Consider the following 24,703-nt stretch of genomic DNA (forward strand, 5'->3'; position numbering starts at 1 on the left):
AGGTTGCGCTCGGACTGGAATCTCCGGCTATAGCTCGCCGACCGGACGACGGGCACTTTCCTCATATGGAAAACATGAGCTCTGAAAACTCTGCCCTCGAGACGGATGGCCATGCAAGGGTGAAAGATCGTCCATTTCCATCGACTCGTTTCCGTCTAAAGTCCACCGTTCGTAGCTTTTTCTCTCTTCGCATAATATTCCGTGGGCACGATCCACCGCGAACACCTACGTCGCGGTTTATATTTTTCCATCGTACCTATTTATCGTAACGATTTTTCTCCGGTGTGTATTCTCGTCCGCTCGTCCGTAACCTTGGATTTGCTTTTTCGTCGTAAATTGCGGTAGCCCAGGTAATGCAATGTTATCTATGCATTTCCCGTACAGCCGCGGGGGTTGTGTGCATGTATCCGGTGGGTACGGTATGTTTGCGCGAGGGAATCGAGTGGCACGATCGTCTCCGATGGCGTCACCGTCGTTTTCCGACCCACTTCGTTTCAGTAACCGTGAAATGGCTCGAAGTATCATCCAGTTCCGAAAAGGGCTGCACGGCTACTTATCGACCGAACGGAAGTGTCGAAATTCTCAACATCTCGCCCGAAACAAGTCTGCCAAATTTTCGTTCGATAAACTTTGAGAAACCACCCGTGCAGCACCGCCTACACCACCCCTCGTACAACGGACGATATGATAGACCGTATCGGTAGTCGGGAGAAACGTCGTCGCCCGCCCTCACATTTTAACTGTACCTACCGCCTCGGCGTACAGATCCAATTTACTCCGGGCAAACGCGCAACATGCGTTTGAACCCGTGTCACAGGTCGAGTAGCTGGGGCACGAGGAAAACTTTCGAGTCTGGCCGCGAACTCGGACGAGTCTTAAAATTCGACCTGTCGAGTTATTCCCGGGCCCTCGCCGCCTCAATTTCACCTGCATAAATATACGGACGTACGTAGTATATATAACCGCGTATAGGTATACATTGGTATGTATGTACATGCCAGCGTCTCGTTGAAACTTCGTTTTTACTTGTACACAGTCCGAGTAAAGATGACAATTGGAGTCAGGGCGTTGTTGCACTCGTACGCGAAGTGCTGTTGCAGTTTTACAGTCTCTTCTGCAGTCTCTGCACTCGCAATTTATTTCCTTATATGTAGTACATGTGTGTGTGTGTGTGTGTGTAACGTGCGATACGCTGCAGCATGTTTCTTTGCACAATTTGCAACGAACTTGCGTCGCTACTTCGATCGCTTACCCGATTCGTTTCAATTATATTGCCGTGAAATTCTGTCTGATAATTTATTAATGTTTCGTGTTTTGTTTCCATTGCAGATTTATTCGCGGTATCGATCGGACCAGCTACATCCATCCGAATCGGTGAGCATTGTGTAACGTATATGATCGGTATGTGATCGTGACGCATTTATGATCGTTCGGTTTACACCGGTGCATTACGAGTGGAGAATGGTTTACGAGCACCGTCTGTTTTGCGGTTGAGTTCGGTATCCATTGGACCGTTATCTGTACAATTATAATTTAGCATGCATATCGCGTATCTATATTTAATCTGATTATGTTGCGAAATGCTTCTGTTCAGACGTAACACCGTCGCGTCGGTTCGTCGCTGATCAACATTCACGTTAGTACGGATGGCTGGGTTTACCCGGTGAATTTCTGTTCGTCTTCCTTTTTTTTTTTTTATCCTTTATCTTTTTTTTCTTCTTCACTCCCTCCTTCTTCTACACGGTGTATTTTCTGCTCTGTCTATCTTTCGCTACAAATCGAGCGAAACAAACAATTCCGCTCCAGATGCTTCATCATAGCCGAGCTCTTTCGTTGCGCGACGTAAGTTCACCGAGCGCATCAGCTGTTGCGGTATTATTTATTATTTTGCGTCACGATATTTCAGACGATTTCATTCCCATCGAAGATTCGTAGCTATTCGATGACCTCTGCACTTTGCGAATTGATCATTTGGCTATGTCGCTTTGTCGACTGTATGACCTTTTTGTGTTTTGTTTTGATCACACGACACGGCGCGATGTAATCTACCGTCAAAAACACGACCTCGCGGAGTTTTACCTCCCTTATGCACCCGATTTAATCGAAGGTCGCGATGAGTTCCGGGTGGAAAAATGCGCCGCATAACCGTACGCACGCGTTATGATCAATCTACCGTTTTTCGTCTACGTGTAACGTACAGTGTTTGCTTTCATTGTTATTTTGTTATGTGTTTGCTTTTTTTTTTTTTTTTTTTTTCTTGTTTCGCATCCGACAAAAGATCGCGCAGTGGTTACGTCAAGTATTGATCCGGCGTTGGAGGGATGCTGCGAATCACGCGCCGGCTATGGAACCACTCCCTCAAGACCGCTCGCTCCTCTTTCACCCCCGATGCCCCGACAGACTACGTTCCTACAATTTTTACGCTATCCCTTATCCGAGCGGCGAGTCCCCCGTGCATCTTGAAAATACACGCGTCGTTAGACCTTCACCCCCCCCCCCCTCCCTCTCTCAGTTGTCAAGTGCGCGGAATTCGAACGAAAACTCATTACCATGTCGAAGTATGCGACTCGAAATTTATCTACTTCGTTCTATAGTGGGGAACATCAGCGATTCTTTCTGAATATAATAATAGCCTATGTATTTGCGCAGTTTTCAAAAAGAAATGGTCGTTTTATCGCTTCGTTTGGATTTACGACGGAAATTTTCAAGGCCCGTCTCATATTGCGCGCATTTCTGAAGCGCGATGCGAAATATCGTGCAAGTATGGGGATTCCGTTGTAGCCATAGACATCGAAGATTCCCCCGCGGTGCGAATATGAGAGGGAAGTAATTTCGGGGGAAATATAATCTTCGGTGTAATTAGTTTACCGTGCGACGTTGTCACAGGCTTCGTAACATCCTCTGTATCGTACGGAGCTACATCGTTAATGACGATAACAATGATATATACAGCAACCCGATTCTGATGCAGCGACAGCTCGTGTAATGTCCTCGATTATTATTGCTCATTAGGATGCATTTGTGCAACCATGTTACAGTACGGCCTTCGCTATCTCCTCCGCTGTGCTGTTCACTTCTGTGATGTAAAACGCGGCGGAAGGTACGATGAAAAAACTGGCGCGATTTTCGACTGGGGGCAACTTGTTTTATTTATTCTTTGCAGCGATAACTTGACTCTACCGTCTACGTATATAATATGTACAGTCGACCTTTGCGAACCGATGTGATTGCACGGCAGAAGAAAATGGGGTGGTCTAATGGAACGGAAGACAACTTCCTCAATTCTCAAAGTCCCTAAGCGAACCGAGAGATTCAATATTCCGCACACCGGCGTCGCCGAATCGTTTTGTAAATTGAATGGATGGAAATTTACTTTTTTCCCCACTTCCAATTTCTCAGTATTCGCGCCTCCTCCGTTCCGACCGGTTACTTACTCCGTGTTTCGTTGAAATCTTTATCCATCGATTCCCTGCACAGTTTTATCGCAATATTAGGACGAAGAGGCGACGGGTCGCTACGTCCTTAACGTTCATCTCCGCAGCACGAACGAGCTCTTCATTTTCGCAGTAAAACTGATTACGTCCTACCAAATCCCTTCAAGGCTCCTCTTCAATCGAGCGCACTCCTCACGGCGTCGATTAGCTCGCTCGACGAGACGATAGTGCAGTCTATAAAAATCTATTGATTCTCGCACTGTACATCTACGTCGCTCTATTACACGATTAGCTAGGGTACGGAAACCGTTGCTGTCAGCGAAGCAACGTCGGTGCCCTGAACTGTTAATTGAGTAATTGGGAGCCAATTGAAATATTACAGATAGACTAGATTCGAAGTGCCACGAATCTTCGGACCCGTCGTCCGATTAATTTTCTGCGTTAGATCAGAGCAAACGCGCCGCAAGTGTTGGACCGCCCGGAAGCCGATCCGTCTTCAATACGACGTAACAGGCGTGTAATCGTCGTACCTTCTGAAACGGAGAGTCGGATCTCCCACGTCGTAAATAGGTACCTACTGATTAGTGTATCGCGTGCAAATAAAAAGAGTGGGCGATACACGCCGCCAGGCTTCATTGTCGCTGCGATAATATCTCCCCGTGTTTACGAAAGCGTATGTGAGGCGGCCCGTCATCCTCTGCAGATATCATTTTTAATACCGTACGCTCAGACGACGTATCATGAGATAACGAAAACAGCGTCACCGAAATTTTCTGAATTACCCAAAACAGTTCAATAGGACGCGATGGTCCTATTTTTCAAAATTATTCGGTAAAATCGTAACAAGGGTACGTAAATTTTGTCAAAATGAATAAACGAATGATACTTTCGGAGATGAACTTGAAGGCCAACCTTGAGCCTGTCCCGGGATAATATCACGTTTCACATTTCCCTAAACGCGTTACGTCCCGAAATGGAATGAAAAATGGGGATACTGGATGCTGTGCGGTTGGCAGTCCCTCGTGACTTGATCAAAAGTTGGAGTTGGACAACTCCTGTTTTTGCGACGGGGTCAGATGAGATCCCACATTTTTTGAGTCGGGCTGACATCCGGTCAATTGCACGGCTCATGTTTATTCCACCCATTTCGTACGCCTGGTCGACAGCGGCTGAAAATGGTAGACGTGTACCACGCAGTAATGGATTTTGCGATGTTATACATCATCCATCTTGGTTCCTCGGTTCAGGCGATTAATTTGGCTGCAATCGCGGGCAAAGATTGTTCGGCAGAAACCTCCAGCTCAGGACTCCTGAGGTTTAACAATCGGTGGTAATACGTTACCCTGATAACTATTTCTACCGACAATGGATACTCTCGGTTGAAACTTAAACCCCCGATCGTATACGGTATTATGAAATGGTGAGTCGCGCAGCGCGGCGAGAAGCCATAATATTCGAAATTCGAACGTCGAGCGGATTGTGGCAACGGTAGATATCGCCTAGGACCCATGAAGGGACAAACCCCATCCGGTTTCCTATCCTCTAGAACGTGCGTTCGAACTTTCGAAAGGTTTCTCACGACTTTTCGGATCAAAGTTTTTCCATATGTTGCAGTTTATTGAAATACGTCCGCGTATCGATTGCGAACCCGGTCGAACTAGTTGAAAACTTGGTCCATAACAGTTATAATATTCGTCAAGCCGTGTGGACATTCTTACCGAAACCCATCTCAAACGTCAACTGGATCAAATTTTCCTTTTTTTTTCTTTTCTATTTGACATACGGTAAATTGCACGTGATAATGAGATACCACACCCCAGAAAGCGGTTCGCTAACAAGTAAGTCGACTAGACAGCCGACCAGCTTTTCACACCCTTCGCTCGCAGGGCGTGTTTCTTCTTGAGAGAACACGCGCCATAAGGTGGGTGTTCATCTCACTTTGAGGTAAATTGCGTTGAGCCCGACGGGCATTACCATAATATGCGTAGATGCCTGTTTTTCACGGTTTATGGGGATACTTTTCAAGAGTATGGTTTCGTGTCTCTATGGTTATGAGATTTACATGACTGTCGACCGCCTCCTTCTCCACTCGGGCGATAGTTGTATGAACCGGTCAGTACCTCCGCTTGGTATCTCTTTCACACCTGAAATCATCACGCCCGCGGAATCTTTCGAGTATATTTTCACTCGACGCCACGTTCGCAATTTTTCAAGGAGTTTCAACTCCTAGCCTGATGTTTGTGTTAACGTTAACCGGCTCGCGGTTTCGATTGCACTTTGTACAGAGACAAAACATTCGTCATCGCGGAGAAATTCTTTGTTCAAGTCTTCCTTCGTTTGCGGTGTAAGTGCTCTTTTCTCTCCTTCGCCAGCAAATGGGACACAAGATGTCGTGGTTCGCGAACAGAATTTCTTTGAAATATTACAGATTCACAAGTTAACCCGCGGTTGAACCGAAAATATCATCGGAGCTTGGGCAAATGAAAGGTACGCGTAATGCGTGAAACGAACAGGAAACGAGTAGAGATATACCGCCACTTGGTGACTCGAGCGTGACCTTCTGGCGGCCTTGAACCTCCGCTGTCACAGCTCGTCGCCCGAGCCAACTTTAGCCAAGAGTTTTACGAAACCGTCAAACCTTCGCGTTTGTTCGGGTCGCTAACCAACGCGAGTTCAGCGAACCGTTCCTCGCAAACGCTGAACCCGCAAAATATATTTTCACAGGCTCACAGAGTGGTGATCTTTGGCCGATGAATCATTTTTTCAAACACCTCGAAGTCATGTTTCCGACGATATTATCCTTGTTTTCAATCCTCACCAACTCAATTATATGCCCATGCATCTGAATTGAGGAACGGAATTGTTTCATTGAACGGTGTTTCAGTTTTTGGTACGCACGTCGGTCGAAAATTGCTGATGACAATTTTTTTGTCGAGTGTCGAATTGCAGAAGTGATTCACGTACCGAATGTTGCTAGAGGTGTATCTGTATACTTTCTGAGCGCTAATTGTAAGCTTGCGTAGCCCTCGTCAGTCTGGCACATCGATCAACGAGCTTTGATTCAATTTGAAAAATTGTTGAAGGTGACGTTCCATGATGTGGCGTTTCAATGAACGGCACAAACGTTTGTGCCGTTGCTCAAACGGAAGCTATACTAAAACCAACGCGTGGGCATTAATCTTCGCTCGTTGACCCCATCAATTGTTTTGCTGCACTAAATTCGTTTAAACTGAGTACCATGGAAACGCATTACTATTTCAAAACTGAGATTCCACAAAGCATAGCGATAATTTTCACTTTTACTCCAACGTCGATAGCTATTTGCTACACTTTTTGATTAATTATTGGTCGGGGAAAAAAATATTTTTGCAATTTTAATGCGGTCAACTCTACCAAATTCCGATCATTCAGTCCTGGAGTTCGATCATTGAGTCTACTCGAACATTCGCTAGTAAGTTTCCATTTCTGCCATTGCGCTGCGCAGCTCGTTAGACTTTCTCGCAACTGAAACAATTCTCGTGGGATTCACAGTGCGCGCAATCGTCGATTTGCAGCAGTCGGGTTGTCGGAAGCCGTCATACAATTTTTCGACGTTTGATGAATCTTGTTCACACCTCATTATTTGATAAATGAAATTATTTCTATGATGTGAAACGTGATTTGGAATTTCTGGATTTACGTCGCTTGATAATTTTTCATACAGTTTCGAGCTTTTTCGCTCGGTGCGAGTTCTTTCGATCGCATTGCGAGTTTAGAGTGGACACTTTTTTTTTAAGATAAGAGGGAAAAATGTCAATAGCGTTATCATATCATTATCGCGTGATCGCTGTTTAAAAAATTAGAGAAATTTGGCCCGTGGAACAGATTGCTTTTTTCACAGATTAGGATGTTTGAACGAGATGTGGACAAGGAGATTTTACAAGGAAATTCCAAATTTTTCGCTTTCGTGAAACCCGATAAATTTGGACAATTCCTTCTTAGATTGAGAATCAATCTCTTTTTTTTTTCACACGTTCAATCAACTTTTACCCATATATATTACGAAAGAGTAATGTATAACCCAATTGCGAGCCTAGTATCGTAATCCGTGCTCTATTTTCATTTGAGAAAAGCTCCACGAATCGCGAGCTGAAAGCTTTCCTTCGATAATCGCGGATCGCGAAGTGTTCGAATATTTTTCAGGCGACGAATTGATAAAATCAATCCGTGCGCGACGTTTTATTTGGCCGTTCGAAATATTCCTCGTAAACTCCTCGATTGTTTTACAGAGAAGAAGGAATTATCTTCCATATTTTTATCAGGAAGAAACTGAAAAGTTAGTTCAGATCATTTAACTTTGAATCGTGTTCCGAAGTGAATTTTCCAGAAATTATTCGAGGGAACAATTTCGTATAAAATTTGCTCCCGAGAAAATTAGACATTTCGCATAAGGTTCGCCGGTGCGCTATGCGGAAACTTTGTTAACTCTCGAGACTTCCGCTTTCAAAGGGGTGATCTCGTTTGAACTTTGAAGAGGGTCGTAACTTTTAGTATTTCTTATGAACCTTGATCAAATTACTTTGTCTAGTTTTGGTCCCTCTTGTAGTCCTACAGAATAAAGCGAAACTTTTCTTCATCCGTTATCCACATAAGATCCTCCCGGTTTTCGCTCTACATATGCCACACATCGCAAAAATTAGAGAGTCAAGTGTTCTTTTTGATGCGGATGTTTTTTTCTCAGGATTTCGGCAGTAGCATCACGTCGTCATTGTCCTTAGTATATTCGCACGTCGCACTGTAGTAGCTACACGAGAAATTTCAGAATTTCTGTTCGCGTGCTGATTTCAATTGGCCTATTGAATAAGTCTGCGAAAACCTTCCGCCCGGTGAAATCGGGAGATGTGACTTTGCTGTTGCCGCTACAGGCTGTTATCTGAATTTGCCAGTCCTCGGACGAAGGCAGTGCTTTCCCGACGTCTGTCGCGTGTGGGAATACCCATTCTAAACTCTCCGCCGGGTGGAGGAGATATTGCGAAAATCGTTTCGCGAATTACCTACCACGGCAGAATTTTAACGACATTCGAGGCGAAAAGAGAAAAAAGATGGAAACAAAATTTGAAACGAGCAACGAATGATTGCGTCTGATTACCTCGCTTACATCCCTAACGCAACGGTGCGCTTTGAAAACTTTTCAATGTATTTTCGAATCCATGTTGCCCCTTGGAACCGAGGTGTCCCAATTGCGTAACAATGAATAGTGGCACGTCTCTCGGTAATCAACGTGCGCAATCACTAGCAAATGGAACATTATCAAATTCTTCGCAAATCGCACGAACGGCGACACACTACTTGTGCGCAGCGTCGTACCGCGGGTCGTTCGAAGCTAGGAGTTGAGGAACCGCTGGACTCAAAATCTGGAGGTGGTTTCTTTTTCTTTCGAAGAAAGGAAGGAAGAAAGAAAGGAGAACAAATGATCCCAGTGTTTGATTAAATAATATTGGCACGGTTATGATTACGATACAATTTTAGCGTTACTGTTGGCCTTTGCATTGTTCATGCACTTCTCGGCATCCGCGTATACCGCCGATAGTTTGACGACGATTCTCTGGAGGGCATGCGTGTCGAAGCAGTCTGGTAGTTTTTTAGGCAGTTCAGCGATTTCTTTGCGAATCTTTTCCGACTCGGCGATCAAATCATTCACGGTTGTCTTGTTTTTGTTCAGCACTGGTTGAGCGATCTAACGAACATACAAATGTTAGTACATACGCTACGGCGATATTGGTTTATGAAGAATGGAACAAATATTACTGCGCAAAATTATCGAAGTGATGGAAACAAAGAACGGAAAGAGATTCAAAAAAACATCCCACACTTGGAGTACTTACTCTCGATTGGCAGGAGTAAAATTTCCAAAAGCCACATTCGCTTTTTATCGATGCCAACGCGTCATTAGAAGTAGTGATCAGATCTTGCAATTGATTCGTCAGTTCGTGGTAGATCGCCTCAACTTCACTCGATTTTGCCTCGACGCAGTCTGCTTTAGGGTCCGTGATTTTCGCTAGCATAATTTCTAGCTCGGTGGTGTTGGTGCACAACGCGATGTCCGCCTCTGATAGGTTTCCGCGAGCGAACAGTTCATTCATTTCCGTAACGCACTGTCGGACAGATCAGACGTTGATTAGGAATTTTCATAATTACGCTCGCCGCTCAATCATCATTGACTATGATCGTCGAGATAAGTCTCGGCCATTCGATTCGCTCGAAACTAAAATTACCCGCTCTATCGCATCGTTCGCGGTATCCTCGATCAGTATCAGCAAGTCGGATGATATCTTCAAGTATCTTGACCAACTCGCCTGCAGATCGGACAAGCTCCCCTCAGCTTTGGCAGTCAACGACTTGAGCTGCTTTTCCGGGCCTTGGCCTATCAACGTAGACATGAAGCCGGAGAAGCCTGCTTGAGTGCCCTGCGAATTGAAAGAGTATATGAAAATAGGAACGCAACCGATTTCCTGAATTACGTCTTAACTTGATCATTTCTAGCTCTTTTTCATACTTTGATCTATACTCACACAGACAGTAGCCAGGATGCACAGAGCGATTGCGAACTTAGCCATATTATTCGCGATTACACGCTCGCAAAGAAGTTTTACTCGTTACATCTACGTTAGGTGAACACCTACTGAATTTGTAATTTTTTCGGAGATTACTTATAACGACAATCGAAGAAATATCACCCGGCACATTTTGAACACCTGTTTAAATCTCCAAACAAGCTTAGGGTCTCAAAATCAATATAGGAATTTAACTGTGTGCGTCACGTGCGTGCGTTATTATTGTGTGTTCAATATGTATCAATGATTGTATGTTCACTCAATCGAATTATTCGTGCAAACAGTGCGTAGATACGATACTGACTGAGGAAAAACACATACAGCATGATCCTATTTTTTTTAGGTAAAGCAGGCCCAATTGGAAAATCGGAAAATTGGTATTCGGTGATTCCGGGGGAGATTACCAACAGGGAGAGATGGTCACGTCCGAAAACCTTTTGTACCAGTCACAGCTTTTCGAATAGGTATGATGTTCTATTTAGTCAGCTTGAACTTCAGTTAGATTTCAGTTGAACTAGGTCCTCAAATTAATGAGCACGAAACTTTCCATCGAATTTGTTCATTATTTCCGATATAAAAGTCCACGCGTAGAGATATAATATTTGATCACGTGACGCTGCGTTGTATCAATATGGTTGAACGATTCAGTTGGTACGTTTTTTATTTTTTTCATCGAAAAGGTGTAATCATAATTGAATTGATCATAACAGATACGATTTGAACGCTCGTGATATTCCTTGTGTAACAATTTTTATACAAATTTACATTCGTACTTCAACTTGTATTCGATTTTCGAAACAAACTGTGTTCTAGTTTATGAGATTTTCCATCTGATAGTGCCAAATTCTTTTCAGTTTTTTTCAATAGGAGTAAATTACTTGCGGTAGAAGTCACTTTTCGTGTTTGGTTTACGCGTGATCTTTGGACCATGCGTAGCAGGCACCTACGGATAGGCTACCAGACATGCAGCAAAGTTATGCGTCCGTTCTCTGACCAACGGTAAAAATCAGAAATCTCCGTTTGTAAAGGCGATCAAAAAGATGGAAGCTAATAGAGCCTTGAAATACCAATAAAAATTAATATAGATTCGAGACTGTTCATACACCTTTTCAAATCAATGTATACGATTTCAATAATCCACGACACGCGGATTCGGCGTAATTTTCATTACTGAACAAAAATCCGCATCAATGTTAATCCACATATTATTTCACTATATTCAATTTCAATGGATATCCGCATGACTGGATACGGTTCGGATGGCGTTTAAAAAATCATCACGACACTGCTTTTTCATGAAATGTTACTTGAGCCAAATTTGCGATAAAAAAATTCGTCCGGGGAGGATACTCCGGACTGACAAATCATTGTAAAACTACCCTTTAACTGCTTTTTTGTCACGTGGCATCCCCATACGCAACCGTCCGTAGTCTGATCTTATATCCCCAGTTTTTTTAGCGCAGCCAGACCGTGACCGGAACTATAACAAGCGCCCCACGGCTAGGAAAGCACCCCTTTTGTAAACGGGGTACCTATGTGCGCGCCACACATCTCGGCTCAAGCGATCGCCGGTCATTGAACCCCGTAATTGAGGGTACCCGTGATAAGGGCGTTGCGCCAAACTCTTTACAACGTCGCATACAGAAACGTGGATGCATTTCACATTCGTCACAGTCATATACCTATAGGGGAAGAATGTAAGCATCAAAATTTCGAGATAGAAACGCCAATCGATGCGAGATTTCTTATCCTTTCGCATCCCGTGGGATGAGAACGCTGACTACCGCGGCGTGTATTGCAGCGTTTCGATCGTCTCGTTCGATTCATCAGTTTTATTCGATAACTACACACGTGTATGAAATCGAATGGAATAATCAGCGCCAGGTGTATACGTAACCGTCCGAAAATGGGAAATCCACCCGAACGGCCAACGGATCTTTGAATTTCATCGATATCGACTATACCTCGGGAAATTCACACCGATCGTTACTCTTCCAACGGGATGTCTATTAACGTGACACGATGTTCGGAAGCACCACCGAAACACGTAATTCCGCTTATCGCCGGAACAGGAAAGTAACGCGATACCCAAAGTGCCATGCAGGTCTCGGAACGACTGGCTCGAAGCGTATCGAGGGGCCGTATAAGCTGTTCGGGCACGTGCTCTTCCCCGATGTGAGATGAAAGATGCGCGTTATGAGAAAGCGAAAGAAAAACCGCCGACGAGGACCAGATGCCCGCTGGACGTTCCAGGTGCTTCTGTGTTTTTTGTTTCCCTCAGGAACCTAGAAATTTTATCTACATTTTTCGCCTTTAATTGTAAACTAGATTCCGCCTGTGAATTTGAACGTACCGGGGAACGAGGTGCGTTCCGGTTTTGAAATTTCACCATCTCGCACCGTACGGTACATCGTTACCGTGAGAATTATCCGCACAGTTACTGAATTGATATTTTCGTTCGGCAAATTGTTTCCAGCGAATAAATATTAACACGAATGACCTAATTCGAAGTAACGCCAATTCTCACCTGCTAATTTGCATTGTATTTGTAGTTTACATTCGCTGAACGGTGCACCTCGTTCACCATTGTCGTCCGAACGGTTTTCTTCGAGGATTTCTCGTGTGAACGAGGTAACGACCTTGACATGAGATTCTCAGGCAGCTACCGCAGCTTCGTTAACGGACGTGCATAATTGTGCTAACCTCATATGTATAATACGTCGCAGCGAAGGAGAAAACCTGCAAGTTTCGCGGGTTTTGAATAACTGAACGGAAACTCAAGCGCATTGTTAGAATTCTAGAACAACGATTATCGTTCTGCAAATCGTGTTATGGTATCCAATTCGCTGAATCAGTTTGCGATCGTTGGGTTGCGTGCATTATCGAATTTGACAAGTGAACGACACAGTTTTGCGGTATAGCGTGGTACACCTATACGACGCGTTGGTGAAGAGGGGTCGGTTGTAATTCTCTAACGAGTAACACATGTCGCCTACCTGTTGGGAAAAACTTATGGGAATTCACTACCATGTGGTTTGATCAACTATAGTACCATATGGTTTCACGGGCTTCGGGATTCACGTGGAATTCTCGCTGGATACGGATATCACGATTCGTTGTACCGCGCTCCGGAGTTCCGATGGGGTGAAGTAAACATTAGGAGGTACGAAATATGGCTTCGTCATACGCGTCGTTTCAGTTCTTACCTCTTATTCGTAACATAATAATATCCGTGAGTCGTGAGAGTTGATAACGACGATGCGTGTAATTCAAAAGTTCCCAGCGATTATTTTATAGCGGAAAATAGGATTTGACGACGAGAAAAGGAGAAAAAAGATTTTTAATTTTGCCGAGCGGCGAAAAGTTTTGCACAATCAACGGCCGGACACAACGTCGGTGAGACACGAGGAGGGATTGAAACCACCCAGCAGCACTTTTGCGTTTAATATTTAATGGGTTTTCGGAACTAGTTTGGTACTCGGGAACTTCCAGTACACGACACGTGCTTTGTCCGATTTCAACGTTGCTTTTGCGAATACATTGATTTAATTCACCGTCAAAGTTGAAGTGACTTCGCGGTAAAGCTACGATAACTGTGTACGACTACGTCATCTCTTCCATGTCTTCTTTGGTACTACAGGTATGGGTGCAAATAGAGGTATAGGAGAGTATCGCCTCTTCTAGGCAATTATTGGACTCAAGGCGATACCAAATTGCACAACGGATTCCAACAAGTTTCTACATCGGTGCGAGAAGACGAAGTAAGTCAACATCTCGGTTGACGTGAAGTCGGGATCAGATTTTACCCCCGATGTCATAAAGCCGAACATTTCGAATTCACGTCATGTTTGGACGGTAAAATTTAAAGCTTAGCAGAATCACGGAGTCTGCAAAGTTTGGCAGCTGCGGCGTGCTCGAAACTTGGATTCGGCTATATGCGGAGAACATTAAATTCTCCAGTTTATTATCCGGCAGGCAAACCTTCCGCGCAGCAGCTGGCACTTTGACGCATTCGTCTCTTGTTTCTCTACCGAATCCATAATTCAATATACATACCAAACGCACTTTCGGATGACCCGGTTACAAATAAATAAACAAATAGCGCGGAGGAACTGCGAGTTGTTTTTTAATTCAGTTCACGATATTTAAAGGGAATCTAATCATCGAATCCCTGGACTTTTTAATAGCATCGTTGGTGATACAAGTATCACTTTTTACAATCAGGTTTAATTGTCTCCAGTTACTGAATTTTGCAGTTGAAGATTCCGAAGAAAATAGACACCGCATATCGAAAACGAATCGAGTTAGACGGGAAATCGAACGTCGAAATCCAGGATTAGCTCATAGGTATTCAATAATATCTGGAAACTGATGTTTTTTTTCCAGTTATTTCCTTCCTTCGAATCCACTTCAAAGCGATAGCGCTAAACCGTCGGTGTCTTATTTTGAAATACTCTCCCGTTCGAAATGTATGTGACTGGAATCAATTCGAGAGAATAGCGTACGCTGGGATACACATAAATTTGAATTTTCAAACAGGTACGACGCGTTGTTAGAGACTGCGTCACGTAATGACGTCGAGTTTCGTATTAGTTTGCCATAAGAATACCGATCGCGAGATTCAGATTTTGCCTGTAGTTGACGTATACCTCGATACTATTCCACGTCCTTTCGTCTTTCTTCATTTTTTTAACGATAGCGAATCTCGACTGATGTACAAAATATGGACCAATGATATCGTCCTTCCAGTCGCCGAAGCGAATCGCCGGATTTTCTGCAATCGCAGAATTAATCGACGCAATGAAGAATCGATTCATTTGTATCATTCACGTTTCGTTTTGAAGTGCCGTAATGTCCGCGGTAAGGGCAAATTAACGTCGGTTCAATACTTCAATGAATGAGTCTGGTCTGGATCGTCAAGACATAACTTGATCTTTCCAGTTGTCTCGTTGAATCTGGTTTTGATCAAATGGCTACTGCGGTTCCTTCTATAAATATTACGTAAGTAGTCAGTTACCGCTCAATCGAGAGCAGACTTTTGACGGAACAGTGAGTATCCGAAAATAAGCGTAATCGCGTCGTTCCGCGTTCGCGAGTTTTACTACCGATGCTTACTTATTTCGTCGTCAAAAAAGCGACGTTTAACGATCAGAAGACCGCTGCAATTATAATTGTTTCTTTATGCTCGATTCGGTCTAATTACGGATCGTAGGAATGACCGCTGTGAAACTTGACCGTTGGAAGGATATCTATGATTGGAGACGAAGGATCGGCGGCTCCGCGCCTCAGGTGGGTATTTTATAATTTCGGAAATCTATTTCTCTCATGAGATTGTTAACGCAGAGGAAAATCGTCGATAATCAGATTCATGCGTCATCACGTTCCACAAATTTTACCTTATTAGAATTTCGACAAAGGTTGAAAAGTTTTAACGAAGGGACGGACGTATCGCGAAGTTGTGTACTGTTCGTATGAGCTGGGCAAAGTTATATATGAAATTATCCGTTCGGTATCCAGGAAAATAATTATGGCAGCTCGTCGGATGCTTCTGTTAATTAGGTAATAACTGATTTTGAATGGCTGACAATGAATTGCTGGAGATGAGTAGGTGAATTTCGCTTTTGTTAATCCGGTAGACCGTAAGGTTCAATGCGCAGAATAGAGGAAGGAGCTTAACTTCCAATTACATCTATACCTGCGGTCGTATCTGAACTACAAATCACCTCTGTCAACGTTCAGCTTTATGAATCGACGCTATCGTCGGCCCCCGGTTCTCCCTCGTAATCTCTCCATGGATTTACGATTATAACGATTTTCCGCAGATCGGTGGTTAGCCTTCTGTCAAAACAAAATCTCACCACGCGTATCGTTATGGAAAGAGGAATCGGCGAAAATGATTTCGAAATCCAATGGAATCCAGTCATCTCGGTGCAAAGTGCGCAACCTTGAAAAATTCGACAATTGAAATTCTTGTTCCGAAAACCATTAATTCCCTACAATAAGACCCGTAATCGTCGCGATCAAAATATTTCGACGTATCCCGGAAGGATCGGGGTTGGGGCTCCTGGCTGCTATCTCCGTTAGGCGACACCTTCGGCTCAGCCCACTTCACCCTCCGAACTAATCGGCAGATCCTTTTTCCTTTTCCTCGGGGACGAACGGATTTTGAACGCGCGTTCAAGACCGTTTTCAAAAATGAAATTCTCCCGTTACCGTTCCCGAGAACGGAGATTACCCGCTGCCTGAATTCCTGATCGCGGCTTAAAAAATTTCGCATCTCTCGTCCTCTTTCTATTCGGGGTGCGATTTTTTTCTCTGCCCTTTTTTTTTTTTGCCCAGGGTCACGTCCTACACTCGATGTTTTCAACGCTTCGCTGAAATTGCCGCGGAGTATCCTCATTTTGCGAACGGTTCAATGGAAAAACTGAGGTAAGAAAGGATAAGAATACGAATGAACAAAAAAGGACCGACACGGGAGACGAGTTGTTCTTCGCCTATAACTATGGTTACGACTGTGTTTTGTCGTGAATATTTTTTCTCCAGATTTTTCATTCCACTTTATAATTGGCTTCCGGTACAAAGAGGTACGGTGCTTCCTGCTCGTACTTTTTAATACAGGGTTTTTCTCCACTTTTTTCTCAGCCTCACTCGTTCCGTTTTACCCCTTGGGAATATTTTTTTTACCGCTGGATAGTTGATTTTTTTTTTTTTTCATTCTACTTTCATTTTTTACCAATTTCTATTTTTTCACTCCTCCGTACCCAGCGGAGCAGAGTTATTACCTTTTCGCGGATGAGCTCGAGGAGAAACTAGCCGCGATGTTCTAGCTTTATAACGTTGGCTTTCGGATGCAGTTCTTGTTCTTCGGCAGATGTACAACCATTTGCCGTAGCAGCTGCGCTCGCCCCACCATTCACCCTTACGCTAGCCGAGGCCCGCCGCATTTTCTGGTGCCCGTCGCACGCCGTGTTTGCTCCCTGAAAACTCGGCGATATTTCTCAGTAAACTTTTCGAAATACAAACAGACAAATCGAATCGTGACGATTCCCTCGATTCCTACACGAATTACAACCTGGGTCGCGATAATTTTACGATAAACACGCAGAGTCATGCACAATCGGCGAACGTTGGCGCATAGCTGCGCGTACACGTGGTTGTTATAAATAGATGTAGCAGCGGGCGTAATCAGGCCTCTCCTTCCGAACGCCGTGCTATCCGTTATCTCCGTCTTTCTCTCCTCCCCTCTCAATCCCTCTCTCTCTCTTTTTCAGCCGCCTTTATCCTATCTCCATCCCGTTTTTTTTACCTCTCCTCCTCCCTTCTCTCTCAGTTCCCGTCCCCGCCACGCAAACTTCTCGCTACGAGGGGCTGAACTCGTGCAAGTTTGAATCGTCGAGTTGTGCAGCGCGCGAGTTCCTCCATACGTCCTACGGGTTTCGGTTTGGGGGGAACGCGCGGTTTCAACGCTGCTACAGGCACAACCGTCATTTAATTGCGCGTCGATAATTTCAAAGTGCAAACAAACGTATTGCCGAACGCGAAATATCCTGCTTTCGGATGAAAACGGTTTCAAAAATTTGCGCGCGAGTTGTCAGATTCCGGTGCGGGTGAAAGTGTGCGGGAACTTTATCGAGTTGAGGTGTTCGTTTTTGATTCCGTTTTTTTTTTTTTCATCTACTCCGAGTGATTCGCGATACGCAGCCTTCGGAAAGATTATTTATCGTAATTGTATGTTCGCAATTGTGTGTCATCGTTTGACGGATAAAAATAATTATGAAATACTAACGACCGGAACTAAACGCGAATGTGATGAAACGAGATACTTGATATCTGAAATTCAATTGTACATCGAATACCTGAATCAGAATCAGGGATACCACAGGTGATAATTTCGAACGAAATAAATGAAACAAAGTTGGCGAACGACAGGTGGAAGTTGGACAGTTTGAAAACGACCGTGAGGAAAGTGGAATTCGGTAACGATTGCCGATCGATAATTGAGCGCGAACGAATTTCGCTTTCGAGATCCGATTAATTCACCTCCAAAGATATCAAACGAACTTTTGAGTTCCGGTGGGGTCGCCGGAAGTCGGCAAGCGTAACGTTGCCAACGGACAAACGTGGGAACTTGAAGAGCAGAGGTTTATGACAGCTGTTGCTGTTTACTGTTAGCACCACCTATGCCAACCCCACATGCGTAATTAATGAACACAATGCAATGGAACGATTAAACGGTCATCTGAAAATGAACATCGTCTCGTTTTCATAGTTGAGATGAATCTGAAATCGAAAACATAAACCGCCGGAATCTCTTCTCCAGATTACAGTTCGTGATCGAAATTCAAACAGGAAAATACCACCTCATTCGAGAGGGATAAGATAAACGATTGAATTTTTAGAATGCAGGAGAATCGTCGATGAAAGTTCGAGGGGATCGTGAATCGTGTGAAGACAACGCATAGCCAAAGGCACCTCGGGTGTTCTCAGCAAGTGACAAGAAACCGGTACAGTCGGAGCGTCAAGTATGACTGAATTACACCGAGGTCTTTCATCGGTTCGAAACGGTCTGGTACGTGGTGAAAACTGGTCGTTCTCGCTGTAGATTTTTGTGACGTCAGCTGAACGTAAGTTGCGTGAACCAAGTTTGACCGTTCAGTACGAGAAGGAAGCCCTGCCGGCCGGCTAGCAGCTCGCTATGGCTTCGACGCTCTTCAGCGGAGCAACGGAGTAACGTTTTTGAAATCGGAGGATCGGGTTCCGGGTTTCGATCGTGGGCGGAAATTTTTTTTCAACGCTCCGTTCTCGTCGTTGAAAGTTTTCTTCATTTGTGAGCGATCGAAAAGGAATCGTGCTGCTTTTCCGCCCGTGGTGAGTGCGTGACGACGTCCACGTTAGGAGTTTTGTGAAAATAATGTGCGTACCGTGAAATCGTAATTCGAATTTTCACCGATCCCGCCTGGATAGCAGTAGTAGAAGAATACAGTGGTGAAGAAAGTGAAACCAGTGTTAGGTGGATGAATAATCGTGCGATTAATTCCTTCGATTAATTTCTGTGCGGATTTAATTCTATCAGGCCGTTGAACTCGACGGCGTTGTTTCGACATGCGATACCGACATACCCAGGTTCCGATCACCTGTACTGTAATCAAACCGATTATTGTTGGATATTTGAAATATTTATGACTGTTACATCGACGTACGGTGAGAACTTGCGTAACAAACCCTTCGTTGAGTGCAAATAAGTAGAAAGGGGATAAATAACTCCAACGGTTTTTAAAACCGGGAACGAGTAATGCCCGCATAGTTAAGTGCAGTACGTGCAAAGGCTGATGCACCTGTATACTTTCGTCCCTGAGAAGGCTGAAAAATATTGTTACCTAGTACTTACGGACCCGTGAATACCAGCTACCTGTTCTTTGGATATTTACCTACTATCTTTCCCGAAGACATCGGCTCAAAATGGGGAATCATCCGTCCGCCCACCAACCGCTCGAAAGAGCCACTACCCATACTGGAAACAGTCTACGATTATCGGTAGGTCTGAAAATCTCTTCGATCGAAACTAGATAGTGGAGACGGTGAACGAATGGGTGGGTCACTTTCGAGTACCTGCATTCGGACGGCATGATCGTCGAATGACGAGTCACCGTTGTAAGGCATGCCATTTGTCGGCAATGATAACGAGTGTTCGTAACGAGACTGGTCAATTGTTTGTAGAAGGTTTCAGCGAACGATCGTAGATCATGGATCGACGACTTAGGTATGCGGCACGATCGAATCCATAGCAAGAAATCATCATGCGAAGGTTTTAGGTAGATATCTTGGGACAGAGAAAGGAAAAAAAGTTCCTGTACCAACTTAGGTATCAACACGAGGCGAAGCAAGATTACCCAAACTGGTCCTCTGAGGCCGTAGAAAGCGACCCGAGAGGCATTTGTTTGTACATATACGAAGCTGAAGCTGCCGCTGTGCTGCACAGATGTACTCGAGGCGCGCGCCTTCTTCGTGGAATGTAAACTGAAAACAACATATATAATATACACGTATCTCGTTCGGAGTTATTTCGAGTTTCGACTCTTTGCAGCAGCAGCAGTTTCGTATTTTTCATTCGACTGTACGATTCTTTCTCATATTCGATCAACGGGATCCGCTGAGCTGAATCTCGATCATGTCATACCGTAGTCCGAACGGCCAGTTACATAGGCAAATGATTTTTACACGCCAAGGTGTGGCGCGTGCGTCAGCTGCTGCACTGTTCGGAGAGTTCTTAGAACTTGAAAAAACGGCCCATGGGTCCCCTTTAGGATCCCATTGGGATTCGAGATCTGCAGCTGTTCGCCTCCTCTAGCCGATCTCCGCGTTGTGTCGGTTTAGTTTTTCTAAAATATCACTCGGATATTTCAGGACTTGCCTGGCACAGCGGAGCGCCGACGTTCCGATGATTTTACAAACTGAATCGTTCATTATGTACCTTACGTATGCGTTCCAGGAATCTGATTACATGCAAACGCCGTAGTTAGCTACCTGGAACAGGTAATTACTCGTGACTCTTTACCGTTGTTCGAATTGTCATTGAGCACACGGTGAAATAATTTTGAATCATCAAATTGCTACATTCTCCCGATGACCGCAGAGATCTTTGAGGAAACGCGATGATTCATTGTACGGCGACAACGGCAACGCGTTGCATGTAATGAAGTGGTAATCGATAAACCGAAAAGCGGGAGAAACTCGCTGGGGACGTTGCGATATCGCCTGCACCAATGAGCCCATGGGAATAAGGCGGAACAAGTAAATGTAGCTGGTATCCTCAGAAAGCTCATTATTACAGTCGCTCATTGTCATTTTGGACTGCGAGTGCGTGTCGCGCACGCCCAAATATACCATTAACTCGGTGTTATTGAATTAATTTGTTCAGTTTTTTGTTTCTCACATTCAGCGTTATCTCGATCCAACACGTAATATACGTGTTCGGGCGCACTTCAAGTTCGGCGCAACTGTTGCAATTTTGACATTCTCTACCGTCGGCTTTTGTTGCTAATTTTTTCATTTATCTCTTTCGAATGGCGAAAGACCTTGGAAACCACGTGCCAATGGAGCCCACGCAGTTCTTCGGAATATCCGGTGAACAACCTCGGTAAATATAACACGTATTCATCCATAATGGACGAACGTACGCGATCGCTGCACAATGACCTGTTGGTTGCCAATATTTGCGAAAAACTACGCGTTCGCCAGTGCCTCGACGACACGTGACTAAAGAAATACGAAATCGATCAGCGACCGGCAGCCGGTTCATACATTGTGCGCATATCCCACCCCTAGTTCCCTTTTCTCAAATACACGCATGGGTATGGAAATATACCAGCCATTATGCTGCGACAATCGTTGTATGAAACCACCATGATCATGGCGTACCTTACGGTTACCGATTTAACTGTAAAACAGGACGAACGAAAGTCACGTGTTCGCGGATCTTCGGCGAGCAGTGGAGTTGGAAATGATTATTTTGGAAACTCGACGAGCACGGAGTAGACGGGAAATAATCAGTCACTTTGTCGCGGACATTGTCACGGCAGGGGTGATGTACGAAATACGTTATACGCATTTAAGGGCTGGTTATGTGACGGTGTTTATTCTGACGTCTAACGCCGACTGTGACGCCATTAATTTGCAGAGAGGAGAACGCCAGTAGTTTCATATTTGATGCTGCGAGTAACTCGAGAACAAATTAGCTGTTACAGTATCTCTCTGTATATGTTCTATGCGAACGTACGTGCCCGTGTATGGCGCGTAGTTAGGTTGTGTGAACGGGAAACAGCGGTTCAAATAACCCAGTGTGATGCGCAGGTATGGCGTGTATTTTACGAAATGAAAGTATAGCATATAACTAAAGTGAAAAAGTTTGACTCCGCATAACCTGAGCGACCTTCTTTAAAATGCACCCTCGATCGTTGCTACGGACTTAGACCTTTAAAGTTCTTAATCGCGAACAAACGCCCGTTCGAATATTCACCCTCAGACGATAGAATTTATTGAATTATTCCGAGACTGCGGAGTATTTTGCATACAAGGTAAACTCGCTTTTACAGAGGCGGACAAATGTCGCCGTAGGACTTAGTGTAATTTAATTACTTACTCGGAAAATAATGCTCACGAAATAAACGCATTTATACCGTTCCCCGCGGGTCTGGTGGAAAAAAAATTGCTCGCTCAGAGATCGATGACGATCCGCAAGGTTGCCGATAATATTTTTGCTTTCGGCGCGGTCGACCGAGCAATCCACGCATTGATTTCCCCATCAATAATACAATGTCTGACTGATCGTTAGAGTAAGAATTTTCAGTGCAGCGAATCGGATAATCGCCAGTAATCATTTGGCAAACGAGTATTAAATCACCCTCATAAATTTCAAAGGAGACGGACTGGTTTCTTCTTGGAAACATCTACGAGTTTGCGTCGTTACCTTACTCGTTGGTTCACTTCGAACGACGACCTTCTTAGTTCGTAACACTCCGCGTACTCCAATACTCGTTTCTCTAACCGAAACGACCGACCAAAGAGAAAACAAAAATCCGTCCAAGACGAACTCTTCGGAGAACGGGAAGTCTTCGACCGAATGTGTCTCATTTCAATCCTAACTGTAGCCAAACATTTTCGAATGTCGAACGACGTCTCCGCGAACTTGGCCCACTTTGTAGCCGAATATCTCGTAGATGGACGTACGGCAACGTCGTGGGGTACTGTAACCCATGGATATCGGTTGCATTCTAATATCGAAAGCTAGAGATTCAGCTCTACTGCAGCGATGTCACAACACCGAGAACTCGATTATGCACTCGCTGGCTGGCTGCACCTCGTCGTCTACGCCGCTAAGGATAGAAATAAGTACACCTATCGTTTCGGTTCAGGTATAATCGAACCCAAGGGTAATCCTGGCTCTGCGCGTATCGGCCGGGTTCGTCCGTTTCCCTGCAGAACCTACTTTATACCTGGCTGCTATTGCAAACTGCATCGTGCCAGTGGTTACCAATTAAGTAACGGCGCGTTCCTCCGTTCGTTCGAAGATGGCGACGGATATTCCGAACGATCATATTTCTTTCGCATGCAAATTCTTGATCAGCTTCGCGCTCCGGTGCGTTCGTTCCATTTTTGGAGGGAAATAAAAACCCGGGGAGGAAAATTAATCCACCACGGAGAAACGGAATTCTATATAGGTATACGGGTAGTACGTGGAAAGTAGTTTCATCGAATACTGCGGATGATCGTATTACGTTGAAACTTCACTTGTACGATTACGTGTGAATAATCTACAAGGAAGTCAACTAGTCAACTACCGCGTCCGAGAGATGTGGCGATTGGTTAACCGCCCTGTATCGGTTCTGTCACTATACGTGCCGTTAACATACGTGATCGTACGTTGTACGTTCGTACAATGAGATCCTCTATAAAACCGATACCGATGTTGTATTCCGGATGATGGACTATAGCAGAAAGGGAGCTACTAACTTTGCCGCAAGCATCACCTTCACCCGTAGACGGTGAAAGGATTAGGAGGCTGCTGTCTGAACGGCGCTGCTCACCTGAGCAGGTATCGGTATAAGTAGTACGTTGTCATGAACTACTACCTTTTTAGCAAATATCAGATGAGAAGTAGACACGTATATATTTGTTCATTTTAATACGGGTCCACCTCGTCTTACCTGTTTTCTTATTTAGAATTAATTCGCGGGATGTCTGCAGGACACCGTCGCGAACGCGGATGAGAAGATCTCGCGGTTTTATCGATGGACCCGAATTTTCGATCCGCTGCTCTCAGCCAGCGGCCTTGAATCCAGCGGCGACGCGAAGTGCTCATTAATTCGATCAAACGTTCACACCGAGAATGAAAAATACAAGATATCCTCTACTTGGCCTTGAATTTTTACCGAACAATACGGTGAGACTGGAAAACGATCAACGATGTCCGGGATTCGGGCTGAATTGAAATTCTTCGGACACTTCGTTTCGATGACGAGTAAAGATCTTTAGAAACGAATCGATTGTGTGTCATAGAAATCGTTGGAAATGGGAAATTTAAAATTTAAAATCATTGAACACGGGAGTTACGAATCGGCGAAAAAAGTTCCCGACTTCACATGAAGGAACAATGACGCACCAGCACACACGAGGGGACCCGCCTGTATGAGGTTATCCTTGGTTTTGGTGTCGGTCGACGAACCCCACCTGGCAGTTTGACCCAGGGAATTTCTCTTCGAGTCTCTTTATGTATATGTATACGATTCCTATAGAGGGGTTCGGAGGTGACTATGGGACGTACGTTTAATGCCGTTGCTGAGACAGTGGATTGTGTTTCCACCTGGTGCGGGTATAACACATGCGCATCTACGACGGAGGTACATGAATATTGCAAGAAAGCATCCGGGTAGAATTTACTCCGGTGTTCATTCCTTCATCCACGGGGTCACGGAGATGATTCTCTCTCGGCTTCGGTTTATTTGTGGAAGTAACGCCAGGTTTCGGTAAGAAGGAAGAAAGAAAAAAAATAGGACGAAGAAAATTGTCTCGAAGGTAGTTTTTTTTTTTTTTTTAACTGTTGGCGCGGGGTGGCGTTCCGTTCACCTTGGCTCTGAACGATCAAAGGTTGAATACTGTGACAAAAAACCAGATGGTCAG

General features: G+C 44.5%; 2 protein-coding genes across 6 annotated transcripts in view; one reads left to right on the forward strand and one right to left on the reverse strand.

Annotated features, from left to right (window-relative positions):
* Positions 1-24,703, forward strand: part of LOC105684843 (protein numb) — a 55,863-nt gene that overhangs the window by 15,452 nt on the left and 15,708 nt on the right. For 2 of the 5 annotated variants that reach the window (XM_020851698.2, XM_048650626.1), the window contains one exon: positions 1,330-1,374. The exons of 1 other annotated variant lie outside the window; for it this stretch is intronic. Coding sequence is in view for 1 of the 4 variants with exons in the window: in XM_012398512.3 (XP_012253935.2) it covers positions 19,487-19,561 (75 nt within the window). In the remaining 3 variants the exon portion in view is untranslated. Of the gene's footprint in view, positions 1-1,329; positions 1,375-10,297; positions 10,492-17,464; positions 19,562-24,703 lie in introns of those variants that run through there. 2 more of the 5 variants (XM_020851699.2, XM_012398512.3) reach the window with 2 other exon arrangements.
* Positions 8,888-10,145, reverse strand: LOC125499966. Its single transcript, XM_048650657.1, has 4 exons — positions 9,986-10,145; positions 9,689-9,880; positions 9,299-9,568; positions 8,888-9,150 (listed from the first exon to the last, which is right to left on the reverse strand). Exons 1-4 carry the CDS (start codon positions 10,028-10,030, stop codon positions 8,926-8,928), a joined length of 732 nt encoding a protein of 243 aa, XP_048506614.1. The 5' UTR covers positions 10,031-10,145; the 3' UTR covers positions 8,888-8,925.

Source organism: Athalia rosae, chromosome 2 (assembly GCF_917208135.1).
Source record: "Athalia rosae chromosome 2, iyAthRosa1.1, whole genome shotgun sequence".
NCBI lineage: Eukaryota > Metazoa > Arthropoda > Insecta > Hymenoptera > Athaliidae > Athalia > Athalia rosae.

Bases quoted from the DNA above. Each gene is read 5' to 3' on its own strand.
- LOC125499966 (XM_048650657.1), bottom strand. From the start codon at position 10,030: ATGGCTAAGTTCGCAATCGCTCTGTGCATCCTGGCTACTGTCTGT. The intron at 9,881-9,985 runs GTGAGTATAGAT...TTCAATTCGCAG, and splicing joins GCATCCTGGCTACTGTCTGT to GGCACTCAAGCAGGCTTCTC. The intron at 9,569-9,688 runs GTAATTTTAGTT...TCTGTCCGACAG, and splicing joins CGAACGATGCGATAGAGCGG to TGCGTTACGGAAATGAATGA.